The sequence below is a fragment of the Carcharodon carcharias genome, chromosome 12 (genome assembly GCF_017639515.1).
Source record: "Carcharodon carcharias isolate sCarCar2 chromosome 12, sCarCar2.pri, whole genome shotgun sequence".
In the NCBI taxonomy this organism is placed as follows: domain Eukaryota; kingdom Metazoa; phylum Chordata; class Chondrichthyes; order Lamniformes; family Lamnidae; genus Carcharodon; species Carcharodon carcharias.
In genome coordinates this window covers 115,130,340-115,147,930 of record NC_054478.1, presented here as the reverse complement: position 1 = coordinate 115,147,930, position 17,591 = coordinate 115,130,340, and the positions used below count along the sequence as shown (strand labels likewise).

At 41.8% G+C, this 17,591-nt stretch overlaps 1 protein-coding gene across 1 annotated transcript; it reads left to right on the top strand.

Moving 5' to 3' along the window:
- Positions 1–396: 396 nt before the first annotated feature.
- prlh (prolactin releasing hormone) lies at positions 397–5,416 on the top strand. The gene is made up of 2 exons (XM_041200078.1): positions 397–498; positions 5,109–5,416. The coding sequence occupies exons 1-2, from the start codon at positions 399–401 to the stop codon at positions 5,270–5,272; spliced, it is 264 nt and encodes an 87-aa protein (XP_041056012.1). The 5' UTR covers positions 397–398; the 3' UTR covers positions 5,273–5,416.
- Positions 5,417–17,591: the final 12,175 nt, after the last annotated feature.

Here is a 17,591-nt window from a genome sequence, read left to right as displayed (position 1 = left end):
AGTGAATTCGGTCAGTCACTGACGTAATCGTGAAATAACGGAATAAAAAGCAGATCGCAGTGAATCGGATCAGCAGCTTCACAAACCGCCTGTTTGATACCGAGCTGTGAGTAGATTTGTAGAGTAGATTTACGATTAATGCAGTGTTTTACTTAGTGCAAACATGCATTGCAACTTTTCATTTGCAGTTCAGAAGTATTCAAAGTTCAGAGTTTTTTTTAAACGTTTCCTGCAATGATGCATTTAATAGAAAGCTGTACTCTGACTTTATAATGTAATTATATATATATATATGTGTGTGTGTGTGTGTATTAACTCACGGCGCTCGCTTATCCCCGCAGCGCTTGGCTCTGCTCCGTACGCTCCATCAGAAAGAATTTCTCCAACCGTATTGAGGAATGAAGCTGCTGTCGGTTTGCTGTATCTTTTGCCTGATGGTGTGCATCGCGTTTCCAGATGCGGGTTCTCGGGTCCAAGGTTCCTCGGTGGAGATCAGGAGTAAGTGATCGCTTCACCCAGTTGATGATGAGAGGATTGATTTGTGTGTATGAAATGATTAGAAATCAGGCGATTTCTGCACTCGTCCGAACTAACAAAAGGAGCAGGGACAACTTGTGTGTGTGATTGCAATTGGACAAAAATTAAAAGGCGGGAAAATGAAAGGTGTTGTAATGCTACAGGTATATCTTTTATGGGAACTGTCCCAAGGTGCTTTACTAGAGCATAAAGCAAAATTTGGCACTAAACAACATATTAGAGCAGATGGCCAGAACCTTGATCAGAGGTAGATTTTAAGAAACATATTAAAGGAAGATAGAGTGGTGGAGAGGTGGAGATGCTTAGGGAGGAATTCTGGAGTTTAGGACCTATCAGGCCATGATGGGAGAGGAAAGGATGCCCAGTATGCCCACAATGTCCAGACTTGCATGCCTTGCAAGGGAAGGCGATCAGAGAAATTGTGTCCTGTACCATCAGTTCTGTGTCGCCTTCCAGTCAGGGGAGAACAACGTTCTTTGTATATGCGGAAATGCTAACATCTGGGAAGAACTGAGACTGTTATGTTTTCGCTAACATTGAGGGACAGTTACAAGTTTGAACAGGAAACTTAATGCTTCACTTCACTCTAGTTGCATTTATATTTGCAGCTGATGCAAACACCAGTTGATATCAAATTACATTCTAGACGTTGATCTACATTGCTTCTCTAAATGTAATCCATGAACCTTCACACCGGAATTAGGCTACAGTGTGTGAATGTAAAGAAAGCCAAACCACTTTGAAAGTTTTTCTTTGGAAGTACCAGCCTGCTTTGAAATCCTTAAAAAATGTATTCTCCTGTGTTTTAGAAAATAGAAGCCCTAGTTTCTAAATAGAGATCACTTTTGTAAAAGTTCGGAACTTTATTAAGTCATGAATGAAATTAAAAAGGTTCAAACTACTTTAGTAGATGTCCTTTTCATCTTGATGATGTCCCACTGCAATTATGGGATATCTGTCAGTAAACTGTGGGTTTTCAAAAATCGTTAACCAAACACTTCCATTGTGTTGGTAGGTGCTGTTGCCATATTGATATCACATTACATTAGGAAATTCAAAACACCAATGAAGAGAGAATAGGCTTACTTCACTGGGGACTTGCTGGGGGACAGGATAATGCAGTGCCTTTCTACCCTAGAGACTTGAAATATAATTGTACTCAGAATAATCACTGCCTGTTGCAATAGACCCCAATAAAATTGATTTGTGTGGTTTCGGCTCAGTCCATGGCACTAAATGTCTCACACAGATCTGCATTACTACAGCTCCAAATTGTTACTTTCACTCATAAATATCAGTAGATGGTTCTAATCGGAAGTGTTGCAGCTGAAAGTACTCCTCTTGAGGTTGGGGCAAACCCAAAATAAAGGTGCAGAGTAGAAGGAGCCTAGTTGCACCCAACTTAGGAGCAGGTGGTGGGGAATTTTGTCTTGTGCTTTAACAGTATTCAGTGGGGCAGCATACAGGCATCAGGGAAAACTTTGGACAATGTAGGGAGAATTTAATCCATCCTACACCCAACCTAGGCATGTTTCACAAAGCAGAATAAGACGGTTTAATTTTGCACCTTGCCTATGATGTGCCAAACTTTGAAGTGGTCATTGCTGACAGTGTTGTATAACATTGGTCTCTGTTCCTCAGCACTGATGTTTTTCAATTAATGGGTGCAAAATTTTCCAAGAAAATTTTTTAAAATAGGAAAAAAATTAGTATTTCAAATTATGACTGCTGATGCAATTTTCCCCGGTCTCTTCTTGCTCTTCACCGTGATTGGTGATATGTTAATGTGGGCACTGATCAAAATGTTCCACGGGCAATTACAACAGAAGTGAGGCTTGAGATTTAGTTTTTAAAAAACTACAAAATCTATAGAGATGAAAAAAGAGAAAGTACACAGATCAGTCACCGTCTGCTACAATTGGTCTAGGAATGAGTAGTTTTCAGGATTCCTGTACTTGATTGTTTTCCAAAGATCGCTGCCAGAAAGACAACATGGATATGATCTCTGCGTCAGAATAAGGTCAGGCTTAACTGTGTTATCCCTCTCAGTCAACTAGCTTTCTTGTATTTACTATGTTTATAGGAAAAATGGCCTTTTAGCTGTAGTGCAAATGCACTGTATCTTGGCAAGAGCCAAATACTTGAGAAGGAGCTGATAAAATTGGTGGTTGAAAAGAGTGAAACAGAAGACAAAATAAATGAGAAGGTAGCGACAGGCAATACTAAGTCTAGATTTTCAAAGTCCTACCATTTTAAGAGGAAATGCATGCTTATGAGAATAAGACAATGAAGGAAAAATAGCCTCACAAAGGCCGGACTATTAATCATCTCAGGACATTAGATTTCCTTGTGGACTTAGCAGCATTATTGATAGAGTATTTCTCGCTCCACTGAAGGCATGGCACTGCTGCTGACAAACTTAAATGGCTATTAAGGGAGGGCTTTTTGGTTTGTGATGAATGATAATGCAAATCAATCAGCTTAAAGCCTATTTAAGCTTGAAATATTTTAAAAGATATGAATAAAATTAAACATATTGGTTTAAAAGCTAGGGTGCTGATAGATCCTTGTAATGTAAAGCACTATTTGCAAAGTGGACCATGGATGCAAAGCAGTCAACCCTCCAGGATTGATTGAATGGTATTTTTAGTTTGTGAAGAGAAATAGTTTATTGTATGAAATGCAGAATAGCACTATTGGTATCTTCAGCACCTATTTTCAATCAGCTTAAATTGTTAACAAAATTATTGAAGAATAGTTGGATAGTAAATGTTCATCTAACTGAATATGCACCTCTTAATTGTTTTGTGCCTTTATATGGAGTATTCCTACTGAATTGTTTGTAAATAACTGATCACATAATCATAGGAAAACTATTGCCCATGAATGAGGATGATAGGAGTTGGTGAGTAATGAAGATAATTCTGGGTATTAAGAATTTAAATTAACAGGTTAAGGAAGTTAGGTTTATTTTTGTTGGAATTAGCATCGGGCTACAAATTGGTAAGCATTGCATCCATTTTTCTGACATAACACAGTTGCAAAGCATACCAATTTAGCAAAGTGTGTCCTGTGCCAATCTACACAAGCATAGGTCCCGCCACTAAATTTGTGGGACTCTTTTTTCAGATGTCCCAGGTTCCTTGAATATGAAAATGAGGAACTTATCCCCACCCATGACCCCTCTTAGAAATTTGTCTTTGCCAGGCAGTGTTGGGACTTCACCTGCTCAGGAATCTTAAAAGCTACCAAACCAAGGATATGTTATGAACATTGCCTTATTTAAATAGAACTTTCCTGTGGAACTGGAATGCTCTCCAGACTCAATGTGAGTCATGTAGCCCACTCAAACCTTGCTTCCAGGATTTATCTGGCAAGGCAGGTGGTCAAAAATTGAATTTTTCAATTGGGTGAGCAGCCTGTGGAAGTGTGACAGACATGTGAAAAGTATGCTGATTAGACCCAAGGATCAATTACTGTCGATTTCAGAGCTTTTTGCTGAAAAACAGGTGCAGACTAATTTCTACTCTCCTTGGACCAACTGAAGTTTTCAATATTACGAAGGGAATTGGGAAGGTTCATCAAAGTAAATCATTCACTGTGTTGACAGAAAACAAATCTTAAAAAGTAGGATGTTGTGAATAAGAGGGAACTTAACTGGAGCATCACACAGAGCATAATAGAGTTTAGGGATAAATTAGAGGAATTTAGGGATAAATTAAACACAGATAGAATTAAAATATTCAAGGATTGTGAATTTCTGTAGAGAGAGGAATGATTGAAGTATTTAATACAAAGGTGAGCAACTAGAATTGAGGTCAATTGAAAATGTGATAGCCTTAATGAGCTCAATGGCTTTTTCTTGTACCTAAAGATTCTTGAATTCTTATTTCCATGTTTGTGCTGGATTAGGCACTTTGCAGGAGCTCCATTTTCCTTTTCATAAATAACACCATTATCCATCTTAAACAAAGGCATTGTTCCTTTTTAAGTCTCTTTCTCATCCTTCATTTCAATTTATATCTGTATATGGTAGGCTCCTCTCCCTACTTGAAAGGACAGATGGTTATCTGCTGCCAGGCCTCCAATAGTGCCACTAAAACCAGGCACCAGTAGATGTACTTAAGAAGCCGGCTGCTCTTTTTCCCCTACCTCACCTTTTCCTCCCTTTTGTGGGAAGATGTCTGGCCAATGTCTCAGGCACCCACCCGCCATCAGAATTGAGATCAGGAGCTTGCCCTCTGCAATACTAGCTTTTGATGTCCATTTTAAAACCCCCTCCCTCCCCACCATTCCTCCCCACAGTATATCACCATTCATTATCTGGTTCTAGACAGGTAAGTGAAGGATGGAAACTGGAGAAAGTTACACAAGGGCAAGGTAACGAAAAGCCTCCAACCCCCTTCCACCGTATTTGGTATGGGTCACTGCCTTCAAGACAAGAGGGGAAATTATTATGAAACAAAACTAAAGAAATTCTGATGTAAATAAACATTTTTTCTTACCATCACATGAGCCAATAACAGGATGCAAGGTGCTGATAATATAAATCCTTATGCCTTGTTTTCCAGATGCTGATATTGATTCCTCTTGGTATACTGGACGTGGAATAAGGCCTGTGGGCCGTTTTGGAAGGAGAGGACTTACCTTGGAAAACATCAGAAAATATGAATTTGGCACTCGTCGTGTCTGCATCCCAATCCAAGAAAGTGAAGACTCCAACCAGGATGAATAAAATAAAATCCTGTCTGTAACTCTATACTTACAAAGCCAACCTTATAAATTCTCAGCTTATCTTCTGTAATTGTGTAATGAAAACAAATCACAAACTAATAACTATCAAGCATGAAAGTATTAAAGAAAACAATGTCCATCTTGTATAGAATGTCAAAACTTTAATGTTGACTGTTGAACCCCCAGTAAAATAGATTTTTAGAGTGACTATTAATTGGGTTGAAATTGTGCATCCACAGTTCTATCCTGCCATTTTCGTTTATTATTATTTGGCAGGGCTATAGGGAAGTAGTCTAGGAAATAGTATAGCCATGCCAGGCACTGTGATTTTACTCGTCCTTAAGCCTGTAGCTTTCCTTCACACCTCAGATTTCCAGTAGCTATTTTCTACTCAACTTGTTATCTTTCTCTTCTACTTATTTTCCCCTGCTCTTTTTGCCTGTGTAATTTCAGATTCCTCTTTATTGACTTTTGATTTTTTTCTTTTATTAATTCTTTTACTCTGAAAATGTTCTTTAAACTTTGCTCAGATTCAGTACCAAACTATGCTTTTCAGCTAAATGAATGAATTTAACCTTATCTTGTGACTATTTTGCATTCTGAACAAGATATGTCAATACACGAGAAGTACAAATTTTCCTATGTTGCAGAACAACCCATTAAGAACAAAAATTCAGGCAAAAATTGTAAGATTAAAGCAGTATCTATCTTGATGATTCATACATCTGCTACTTGACAGCTGGTTGTCATAGCAGCTACAACATGGCTCTGTGGAAAATAGAAAATCTCAGTGGTGGTGTTCTATAGATATTATGGTTCAGACACATTATTGGGACAGATCAGAGAACTTTATTCCATCTTTGCCTTATGTTACACCTTCCTGCAAGTGCTTGTAGGCACTTGGGTGTCAAATCTGGAAAGTGTTTTCTTTATCAGTATTAACATCCCTTATCACCATAAGCTTAAAATAATTTATCAAACATTTGTAAGGATCTAGCCATTGTCCTTCTGATGACTTAAAACAGTGTGATGCAAAGCAGTGAGTTTGAGTCCTGCATTACAGTCTGTAACAAACATCAGGTCTATAACAATCATTTTTCCTCAAAGACTTTCTTGGCCAGAAAGTGTTACATAGCTGAAGATCATTGTATCTGACTGTTGCACTGCATTGTATATGACTGTTGCACTGCATTGTATCTGACTGTTGCAACATTTTGATGATGACAGTACGTTTCCCATAAACTGGGGGAAGGGGATTAGTTTGAGACAAAATGAAGATCTTAGCATTGGAATAAATTGATCCTAACTCCATTACCGTTTCTTTACAGCAACCTTGCTTCGGCTTCCTTTCCAGTAGCTTATTAACCCAGTCAATTTTCATACATTATATATACAGCGGTTATTTGAAGTCCATCTCCCTTCACCTATAGCCTCATGCTGCTTTATTTGTCTCTGAGCCTTGGCCTTGGGATGTTCAGAACAAGGATTCAATGCTATTCCCTCTTGCTCCCCTAAGATCACCTTAATATAATTATTGATCCATTCTTATGGAGAGGTACCTGACTTCCATTCGTGGGCAAGGGTGAGTAAGAAACTCAGCCAACTCTGCTGCTTGCTATATAGAATGACTCCTGTCAAAAAATTTAAATTGTGTGGATGTCAAGAGAAGACAGGTTTTGATCATAGATGTAGTAACCTCCAGAAAAGTATTGTATTCCCCACCACTGACATCCTTCACCTTGATAAGCGCAGAGTGTGAAGGAAGTATATTGAATAAAGGCCATCTGTTAAATGCTTAAAATCGGATGTTACGTTATACACCATGGGCTATTTGATCAAAACAAGTTAAATCAGTCTTGGAACTTCTCTTGTCTGTACTCTCTGAAATTCAGCAGTTCCATTTCCCTTTTCACAAATACTCTTGTATTAATTCTGCATTCAATGAGTCTGTGGTGTGTATGTGTATTCAGGTGAAGCATGTACTGCACAGGAAAATTACACGTTAGTTGGAAAAGTTTTATTTAAACGAGTTTCAACCATAAGTGCCTCTTTCAGGTATCAAACTGCAACTAACTTTATTTTCCTGTTCTTTTTCATTTCTTTTTGTTTAATACCTGTGCTGACACCATCATTGGGGAGCTGGTTTGAAGAAGTTACTGAGCTGACAGTTGGTAGAAACAGGTTTGAACATATACACAAAACCAAAACAGCAGCCCTCAGTTTCTCGGTGTATCCCTCTATTCACCCTATTCCTCTGCTTTGGAGGTTGGGTGACTAGTACTGTCTGTTGTAATTGATTTTACCAGCCTCTGTCCATTCTGCACATTATTTAACTGCAATTTTCTTTGCCTTCCCCTAATCTATTGCTATCAATTGATTTTAGTGCCAACTTTAACAACTGTCAGATAATGTGCCCACAGTAGGGGTGATTTCACGATCTGGTGCTATCAATCGACAGTGCTGGATTGCAGAATTACTCATAGTATGGTGCCATACTCACCCTTTCCACTTCTGTCTTCTCATAGTAATTTAAGACTTCTTCTATTAATTACTCTTCAACTAATTCATCTTGCACAGTAACTGAAAAACTTCCAGTCTTCAGTGTCACACTGTTAACCACACAACACTTAAATATTACATACTATTACCAGCCTAATGATGCAGTTATACAGAAACAGCGTCAAGTTGTGAAACAACACTTTTGCAACTGTTGTTTTATTTGTCCATCTGTTACTCTTAGTCTACCCAATTAAACAATTTTATCAGCTTTCTCTATTTCGATAATCAATCTCTTGGAGATTTCCTTGCATTGTGACTACCATTGATTTTTGTCCTATTTTCACTTGCTTTCAATTCTAAATGTCTGCCCTCTTGGGTACTTTGTCTCACTAATCTGCAAACCAACTCATAATTTCTCTGCTTTCCTATGCTCCTGCCATTCCAGGCTTCAATCCCGTTTTAATAACCCTTTGTGCCTCCCTTGGCATTCTGTAAAGGATTCATCAAAATACCCATCACTACTTCCTTATGAGTAGCAACCAGACTGGTATATCCTCCTTTGCATTAGCTCTCAGCAAGTGTGCTCATCAATCTCGCTAACTTCCTATTCTTTTGTTCACTTCTTTCCCCCCACCCCCACTCCCACTCCCATTCCCACTCCTAATCCCAATCCCGCTCCCGCTCCCACTCCCACTATCCCCTTGGATTCTGCCAGCGGGCCAACTATCAATGACCCCACTGCCCCCACATTTAATCTAGAATATTTGTTCACTTGTGAACAAGAACTTTGTATCCATGACCTTACTGTGGACAAATCATAGAAATTTACAGCACTGAAGGATGCCATTTGGCCAATTATGTCTACACTAGCCTACAAGTAACCATCCAACCTAATCCCATTTCTTCTCCAAAGTTCTTGTCATCTCCTGAATCTGTGTCTATCTTCCTGACAACTCAGTATTTGAATCTCTCCAAAGAGATTTCAGAGGAGAGTGTGAGAGGAGGACCCTGGGACAGGCAGTCAGCAGCACCTACAGCAGGACCTGTTTCCAACTGTCAGAGCCGAAATGTGACTTCAAATGGAAACAGCTAGGTGACTGGTGGGTATCTCTTCTGTGTCTCTTTTGATTGGCCAAGTGGTTTAAATCAGGGGACGTTATTATAGTTGAATAGTATAGTTAAGAAATTCACTTTTAAAATATTTAACATCCAACTTAATTAATTAAATAGAATAGAGATGGCTGGGCAGGCAATGGGATGCTGCTGTAGCATGTGGGAGCTTGTGGACGCCAGTGTGATCCATGGTGACCACATCTGCAGCAAGTGTTGGCTGCTTGAGGAACTTAGGCTCAGAGGCGATGAGCTGGAGCCTGAGCTGCGGACACTGTGATACATCAGGGAGGGGGCAAGTTACTTGGACACTGTGTTTCGGGAGACAGTCACACTCCAATTAATTACATCAAATTTGGACTGTGGTCAGGGACAGGAGTGTATGACTGTGAGTGAGGTAGGTATGAGGATCAAAAATGTAGCTTTGGAGGAGCCTCAGTCAGTGTCCTTGTCCAATAGGTATGAGGTTCTTGCTCCCGGTGTGGACGAGGGCACAGTCTGCAGAGAGGAACTGACCACAGCACCATGGTAAAGATAGCCATTCAAGTGGGGGGAGAAAAGAGAAATTTGGTAGTAATAGGGGATAGCATAGTTAGGGGAATAGACACAGTTCTCTGCAGCAAAGACAGAGAGTCCTGAAGGCTGTGTTGCCTATCTGGTGCAAGGACATCTCTTCTGGGCTGGAGAGGAACTTGGAGTAGGAGAGGAAGGATCCTGTTGTCTTGGGCCATGTAGGTACGAACGACATAGGTAGGACTAGGAAAGAGGTTCTGCTGAGAGACTACGAGCAGCTTGGGGCTAAATTAAAAAGTAGAACCACAAAGATAATAATCTCCGGATTATTACCTGAGCCACGTGCAAATTGGCATAGGGTAAATGAGACTAGAGAGGTAAATGCGTGTCTCAAAGATTGGAGTAGGAGAAATGGGTTCTGATTCATGAGGCACTAGTGCCAGTACTGGGGAAGGAGAGAGCTGTTCCATTGAAACAGGCTTCATTTGAACCATGCTGGGACCAGTGTCCTGACAAATCGTATAACTAGGACTGTATGTCGGACCTTAAACAGAGGCGGGAGGGTTCAATTGAAGGGAAGTTTAAAAAATCAAAAAGAAACAATAGACAGAAGTGAAGAGGTCGACGATAAGAAGGGAAGGGAAAGACAGAAAATATAAAAGAAAAGTGCAGCAGAAATCAGAACCAGAATGAACAATAATGGTAAAAAAATCAAAGCTTAAGGCTCTGTTTATGAATGCACACAGCCTTTGCAACAAGATAGATGAGTTGACAGCACAAATAGAAATAAATGAACATGACTTGATAGCTATTACAGAGACATGGTTGCAAGGTGACCAAGACTAGGAACTCAATATTCAAGGGTATTCGATGATCAGAAAAATAAGCTAAAAGGAAAAGGAAGTGGGGTAGCTTTGTTAATAAAGGAAGGTATCAGTGCAGTGGTGAATTGTGATATAGGTGCAATAGATCGTGATGTGGAATCAATTTGGGTGGAAATAAGGAATAGCAAGGGGAAGAAATCATAGGTGGGAGTCATCAATAGGACCCCGAGGAGTTGCCTCACTTTGGGACAAAGTATAAATTGAGGCGTGTAAGAAGGGCGCTGCAATTGTTATGGGTGATTTTAATCTACATATTGACTGGACAAATCATATTGGCAGGGTTTTTTTTATTCATTCATGGGATGTGGGCTTCACTGGCTGGGTCAGCATTTATTGACCATCCCTTGAGAAGGTGGTGGTGAGCTGCTTTCTTGAACCACTGCAATCCATGTGGTGTAGATACACCCATTGTTCTGTTACGGAGGGAGTACCAGGATTTTGACCCAGCGACAGTGAAGGAACAGCTATATATTTCCAAGTCAGGATGGTGAGTGACTTGGAGGGGAACTTCCAGGTGGTAGAGTTCCCATCTATCTGCTGCCCTTGTCCTTCTAAATGTTAGTGGTCATGGGTTTGGAAGGTGCTGTTGAAGGACCCTTGTTGAATTCCTGCAATGCATCTTGCAGATGGTACACAATGCTGCTACTGCATGTCGATGTTGGAGGGAGTGAATGTTTGGAAATGTGATACCAATCAAGCGGGCTGCTTTGTCCTGGATGGTGGGAGCTACACTCATCCACATAAGTAGGGAGTATTCCATCACACTCCTGACTTATGCCTTGTAGATGGTGGACTGGGTTTGGGGAGCCAGGAGTTGGGTTACTCATCGCATGATTCCTAGATTCTGACATGCTCTTGTAGCCACAGATAGTCCAGTTAAGTTTCTGATCAATGATAAGCCTCAAGATGTTGATAGTGGGGGATTCAGTGATGGTAATGCCATTGAACATCAAGGGGTGATAGTTGGCTTCTCTCTTGTTGGAGATGGTCATTGCCTGACACTCGTGTGGCATGAATGTTACTTGCCACTTGTCAGCCCTAGCCTGGATATTATCCAGGTCTTGCTACATTTGGACATGGACTGCTTCAGTATCTGAGAAGTTGTGAATAGTGCTGAACATTGTGCAATTGTCAGCTGAGGGAGGGCAGTATGTGGTAATCAGCAGGGAGTTTCCTTGCCCATGTTTGACTTGATGCCATGAGACTTCACGGGGTCCGGAGTTGGCTGATGAATTTGTAGAGTGCATCAGGGATTGTTTCTTAGAGCAATTCATTGCAGAGCCTGCCCGGAAACAGTAATGTGTAATGAGGTGGGATTAAGAAGAGATTTCGTAGTTAAGGATCCTTTAGGGGGTAGCAATCACAACATGGGAGAATTTCAAATTCAATTTGAGGGCAAGCAATTTGGGTCTCCAACCAGTGTCCTCAACTTAAATAACGGCAATTACAATAAAAGCAAAGAGTTATCTAAAGCGGCTGGGAAAACAGACTAAGGGGGAGGTCAGTGGATGAGCAACAGCAGACATTTAAGCTGATATTTCGTAAAGCTCAGCAAAAATTTATCCCGGTCAAAAAGAAGGACTCAATGAGAAGGATGAACCACTCATGATTAACAAAGGTGGTCAAGGAGGGTATCCAATCAAAAACTAAGGCACACAAAGCGGCGAAAACTAGTGGTAGGTCAGAGGATTGGGAATTTTTTAGGAACCAGCAGCCGATGACTAAAATGCTAATAAAGGGGGAGAAAAATTGATTATGGAAGTAAATTGGCAAGAAATATTAAAACAAACAGCAAGAGTTTCTACGAGTATATAAAAACAAAGTGTGGCTAAAGTGAGTGTGAGACCCTTGGAGGATGCAACTGGAGAATTGATAACGGGGAACACTTATCAGGTAATTTAAAGCAATTTTTGCATTGGTCTTCACGGTGGAGGACACTATGTTTATAGTAAACATCCTAAAGGTATCAGATAAGCAAGGAGCTAATGGGAGGAAAGACCTTGTAACAGTCTCTATCACGAGGGACAAAGTATTTGACAAATTAATGGGATTAAAGACACAAGTCACCAGGACCTGATGTCCTGCATCCAAGGGTTTTAAAGGAAGTGGCTGCAGAGATAGTGAAGGCATTGTTGAAATATTCCAGAATTCACTGGATTCCGTGAGGATCCCAGAGGATTGGAAAACCACTAATGTGAAGCCCCGGTTCAAGGAAGGAGGGAGATAAAAATCAGGAAACTATAGGCCAGTCAGCCTAACATCTGTGGTTGGGAAAATGCTAGAGTCCATTATTAAGGAAGAAATAGCAAGGCATTTATGAAAGCTTAATTCAATCAAACAGAGTCAGCACGGTTTTGTGAAAGGGAAATCATGTTTGACAAATTTGCTAGAGTTCTTTGAGGATATAACAAGCAGAATTGATAAAGGGGAACCGGTAAATGCAGTGTATTTGGATTTCCAGAAGGCATTCGAAAAGGTGCCGCATTAAAGGTTATTGCACAAGTTAATGCTCATAGTATTGCGGGGTAATGTATTAGTATGGATTTAGAATTGGTTAATACACAGAAGATGGAGAGTCAGATTTAATGGGTCGTTTTTGGGTTGGAAAGATATAACTAGTGGAGTGCCACAAGGATCAGTCCTAGATCCTTAATTATTTACTGTCCACATTAAAAACTTGGAGGAGGAGGCAGAGTGTAATGTATTCAAATTTGCTGACGTTACAAGAAAATGGTGTGAAGGCATGTCGTGATGAGGACGTAAGGAATCTGCAAGGGGATATAGATAGGTTGAGTGAGTGAGTGAAAAATTGGCAGATGGAGTTTAATGTATGAAAGTGTGAAGACTTTGGTAGGCAGAATCAAAAGGCAGACTATTAGTTAAATAGAGAGAAACTTCAAAAAAGTGCAGCACAGAGGAATTTGGGTGTTCTTGTGCATGAAACACAAAAAGTTAGCGTGCAGGTGCAGCAAGTAATTAAGAAGGCAAATGGAATTTTGGCCTGTATTGCCAGACATTTGGAGTTTAAAAATAGGGAAGTCTTGTTACAACTGTTCAGGATGTTGGTGAGACCACCCCTGCAGTACTGTGTACAGTTTTGGTCCCCATATTTAAGAAAGGATATACTGGCATTGGAGGCAGTTCAAAAGAGATTCACTAGGCTGATTCCTGGGATGAAGGGGTTGACTTATCAAGAACGGCTAAACAGGCTAGGCCTTTATTTATTAGAGTTTAGAAGAATGAAGGGTGATCTTATTGAAACGTACAAGATTCTGAGGGGGCTTGACAGGGTAGATGTTGAGAAGATGCTTCCACTAGTGGGGGAATCTCGAACTAAGCAACACAACTACAGAATAAGGGCACACTCAATTAAAACTGAGGTGTGAAGGAATTTCTTTTCTCAAAGGGTAGCGAATGTCTGGAATTCTCTACCCCAGAGAGTTATGGGGGCTAGATCACTGAAAGTATTTAAAGAGGAGGTAGATAGATTTTTTAAATATTGGGGAGTTGAGGGCTATGAGGAGCTGGCATGAAAGAGGAGTTGAAGCCTAGGGCTGATCAGTCATAATCTTATTGAATGGCGGGGCAGGCTTGAGGTGCTGAATGGCCTCCTCCTCCTATTTCATGTGTTCTTATTTCCATCCTTGCAGTACTTCTGACTAAAATCATAAATGACATGTGTTGGTGACCATGGTGGGTTGCACCTCCTTATCCTCTGTCTCCTTTCACGTGGTTGACCATGGTCCTTCAACATTTTTCCAGGTCAGTGGAATAGCCCTCATTTTGTTGTATTGTAATCTATCTGACCATAGCCACAGCATCTGCAGTAATGGCTTCCTTTCCCAGCCTCACACTGGTACCTCTGGACACTGCTAAAGATATATTCTTAGCTCCACTCTTTCTTATCTACATGGTACCACTTGACACCACCACCCAGACATTCAGTCACTTACACATGTACACTGACAACAACCAGTTCTATCTTTCCACACCTTACTCAACTATTCTGTTGTTCTGGTGTTGTCAGACTGCTTGTCTGATATCCAGCCACGGATGAGCCACTATTTCCTCCAGTTAAATATTGGCAAAACCAAAGTAATTGTATTTGGCCCTTGTTGCAAAGTTTCTACTCTTGCCAGTGAGTCGACTTTTGGGCACCACACCTTAGGAAACGGCTTTGGAGGGGGGCACAATATTTTTTTCTTTCATGGGATGTGGGCATTGCTGGCTAGGCCAGCATTTGTTGACCATCCCTAATTGTCCTAGAGGTGGTGGTGTGCCTCCTTCTTGAACCACTGTAGTCCTTGTATTGTAGGAACAACCACAGTGCTGTTAGAAGGGAGTTCCAAGGCATTGAAGGACAGTTCCAGTGACAATGAAGGAATGGTGATATAGTTCCGGGTCAGGGTGGTGTGTGGCTTGGAGGGGAACTTGCAGATGGTGGTGTTCTCATATATCTGCCGCCCTTGTCCATCCAGTTGGTAGAGGTCACAGGTTTGGAAGGTGCTTTGGTGAGCTGCTGAAGTGCATCTTGTATATGATGCACACTGCTGCCACGGTGCATTGGTAGCGGAGGGACTGAACATTTAGGTTGGTGGATGGGTTGCCGATCAAGTGGGCAGCTTTGTCCTGGATGGTGTTGAAGGTATAACAAATACAAAAATACCAGGAAAAACTCAGCAGGTCTGACAGCATCTGCGGAGAGGAACACAGTTAACGTTTCGAGTTCGTATGATCTTCAACAGAACTAAGGAAAAATAGAAAAGAGGCAAAATATAAGCTGGTTTAAGGGGGGGGGGACAGGTAGAGCTGGATAGAGGGCCAGTGATAGGTGGAGATAACTAAAAGATGTCATAGACAAAAGGACAAAGTGGTGTTGAAGGTGGTGATATTATCTAAAGAATGTGATAATAGGTGACATTAAGGGTAGAAAGCAGGACGAGCAAGGTACAGATAGCCCTAGTGGGGGTGGGGTGGGGGAAGGGATCGAAATAGGTGTTGAAGGCAAGTTCATTCAGACAATTGGGGAGTATTCGATCACACTTCTGACTTGTGCCCTGTGGATGGTGGACCATCTTTGGGGAATCAAGAGGTGAGTTAATCTCCTCAGAATTCCCATCCTCTGACCTCCTCTTATAGCCAGAGTATATATTTGGGTGGTCCAGTTCAGTTTCTGGTCAATGGTAATCTCTATGATGATTGTGGGGGATTCAGTGATGGTAATGCCATTGAATGTCAAGGAGAGATGGTTAGATGCCCTCTTTTTGAAGATGGTCATTGCCTGGCACTTGTGTGGTGAAAATGTCAATTGCCACTTATCAGCCCAAGCCTGAATATTGTCCAGGTCTTGCTGCACATGGACATGGACTGTATCTGAGGATTACCTGTGGAGTTGAGAAAGGTACTGAGCATTGCATAATCATCAGTAAACATCGCCACTTCTGACCTTATGATCAAGGGAAGGTCATTGATGAAGCAGCTGAAGAAGGTCAGACCTAGGACACTACCCTGAGAAATTCCTGCAGTGATATCCTGGGACTGAGATGATTGGCCTCCAACAACCACAACCATCTTAATTAGTGCTAGGTATGACTTCAACCATAGCAGAATTTTCCCACTGATTCCCATTGACCTTGATTTTGCCAGGGGTCCGTGATGCAACGCTTGATCAAATGCTGCCTTGATCTCAAGGGCAGTCACTCTCATAAGAACATAAGAAATAGGAGCAGTAGGCCATTCAGCCCTTCAAGCCCACATCTCACCTCCAGAATGAAGCTCTTTTGTCCATGTTTAGACCAAGGCTGTAATGGAGCCACGTGGCCATGGTGGAACCCAATCTGAGCATCAGTGAGCAGGTCATTGCTGTGTAAGTGATGCTTGATAGCACTGCTGATAACGTCTTCCATCGCTGATGGGGTGGTAAGTGGCTGGATTCAATTTGTCCTGCTTTTTGTGGGTAGGCTTGCAATGGATATTGGTGGACAGTCTATCACCAGAAATTGAGACAGAGAGGTCAAGGAAGGGAAGGGAAGTGTCAGAGATGGACCATGTGAAAATGATGGAGGGGTGGATATTGGAAGCAAAATTAATAAGTTTTTCCAGGTCCCAACAAGAGCATGAAGCAGCACCAAAGTAATCATCGATGTACCGGAGAAAGAGTTGTGGGAGGGGGCCAGTGTAGGACTGGAACAAGGAATGTTCCACGTACCCCATAAAGAGACAGGCATAGCTGGGGCCCATGCGGGTACCCATAGCCACACCTTTTATTTGGAAGAAGTGAGAGGAGTTAAAGAGGAGTGTGAGAACAAGTTCAGCCAGACGGAGGAGAGTAGCGGTGGATGGGGATTGTTCGGGCCTCTTTTCAAGGAAGAAGCTAAGGGCCCTCAGACCATCCTGGTGGGGGATAGAGGTGTAGAGGGATTGGACGTCCATGGTGAAGAGGAAGCGGTTGGGGCCAGGAAACTGGAAATTGTTGATGTGACGTAAGGTGTCAGAGGGATCAAGGATGTAGGTGGGAAGGGACTGGCCCAGGCTGTCTTGAAGGAATGCCCTTTGGCTACAATGTCTTAACTGAAATGAGCATTCGGTGTTTTCAGCACATCATCTCCAGTGGGCACGTAGGAACAGGAAGCAACCACACAGGACAAAATCTCCTCCCTATGTTCACCAGAGAATGCTATCAAATGGTAAAAACAAAAAACTGCGGATGCTGGAAATCCAAAACAAAAACAGAATTACCTGGAAAAACTCAGCAGGTCTGCCAGCATCGGCGGAGAAGAAAAGAGTTGACGTTTCGAGCCCTCATGACCCTTCGACAGAACTAGGTTCTGTTGAAGGGTCATGAGGACTCGAAACGTCAACTCTTTTCTTCTCCGCCGATGCTAGCAGACCTGCTGAGTTTTTCCAGGTAATTCTGTTTTTGCTATCAAATGGTAACCTGACATCGAGAGTCGCTGCTCAGAGGGAATTGACAAGCTCACAAGTGGAAATTTTGCAACAAAAATTGATAAATGCTAAATATTTTGCCTAGTTTAGACACTTGTCAGTGTTTGCAGTGAGCGGCTCAGGACCACGGTTGCAAACAGCCCTCGGGAAAGATGCTGCCTCCCCTGGCCCTGCCGCTCTTCACAAATTCGAAACAAGATTAATAAATCCCTCCATGTTGATCGAAATCACTCGATCGGTTGACCGGTAGAAGGTAAACTCACCGATCAAACACCATTGACTCGCTCAGGCCCAGCGCTGCGCATGCGCGGTGGGTGGGGGGGAAGGGAGACCCGGGCTGAGCGGACGGGACAGCGCATGCGGGGTACC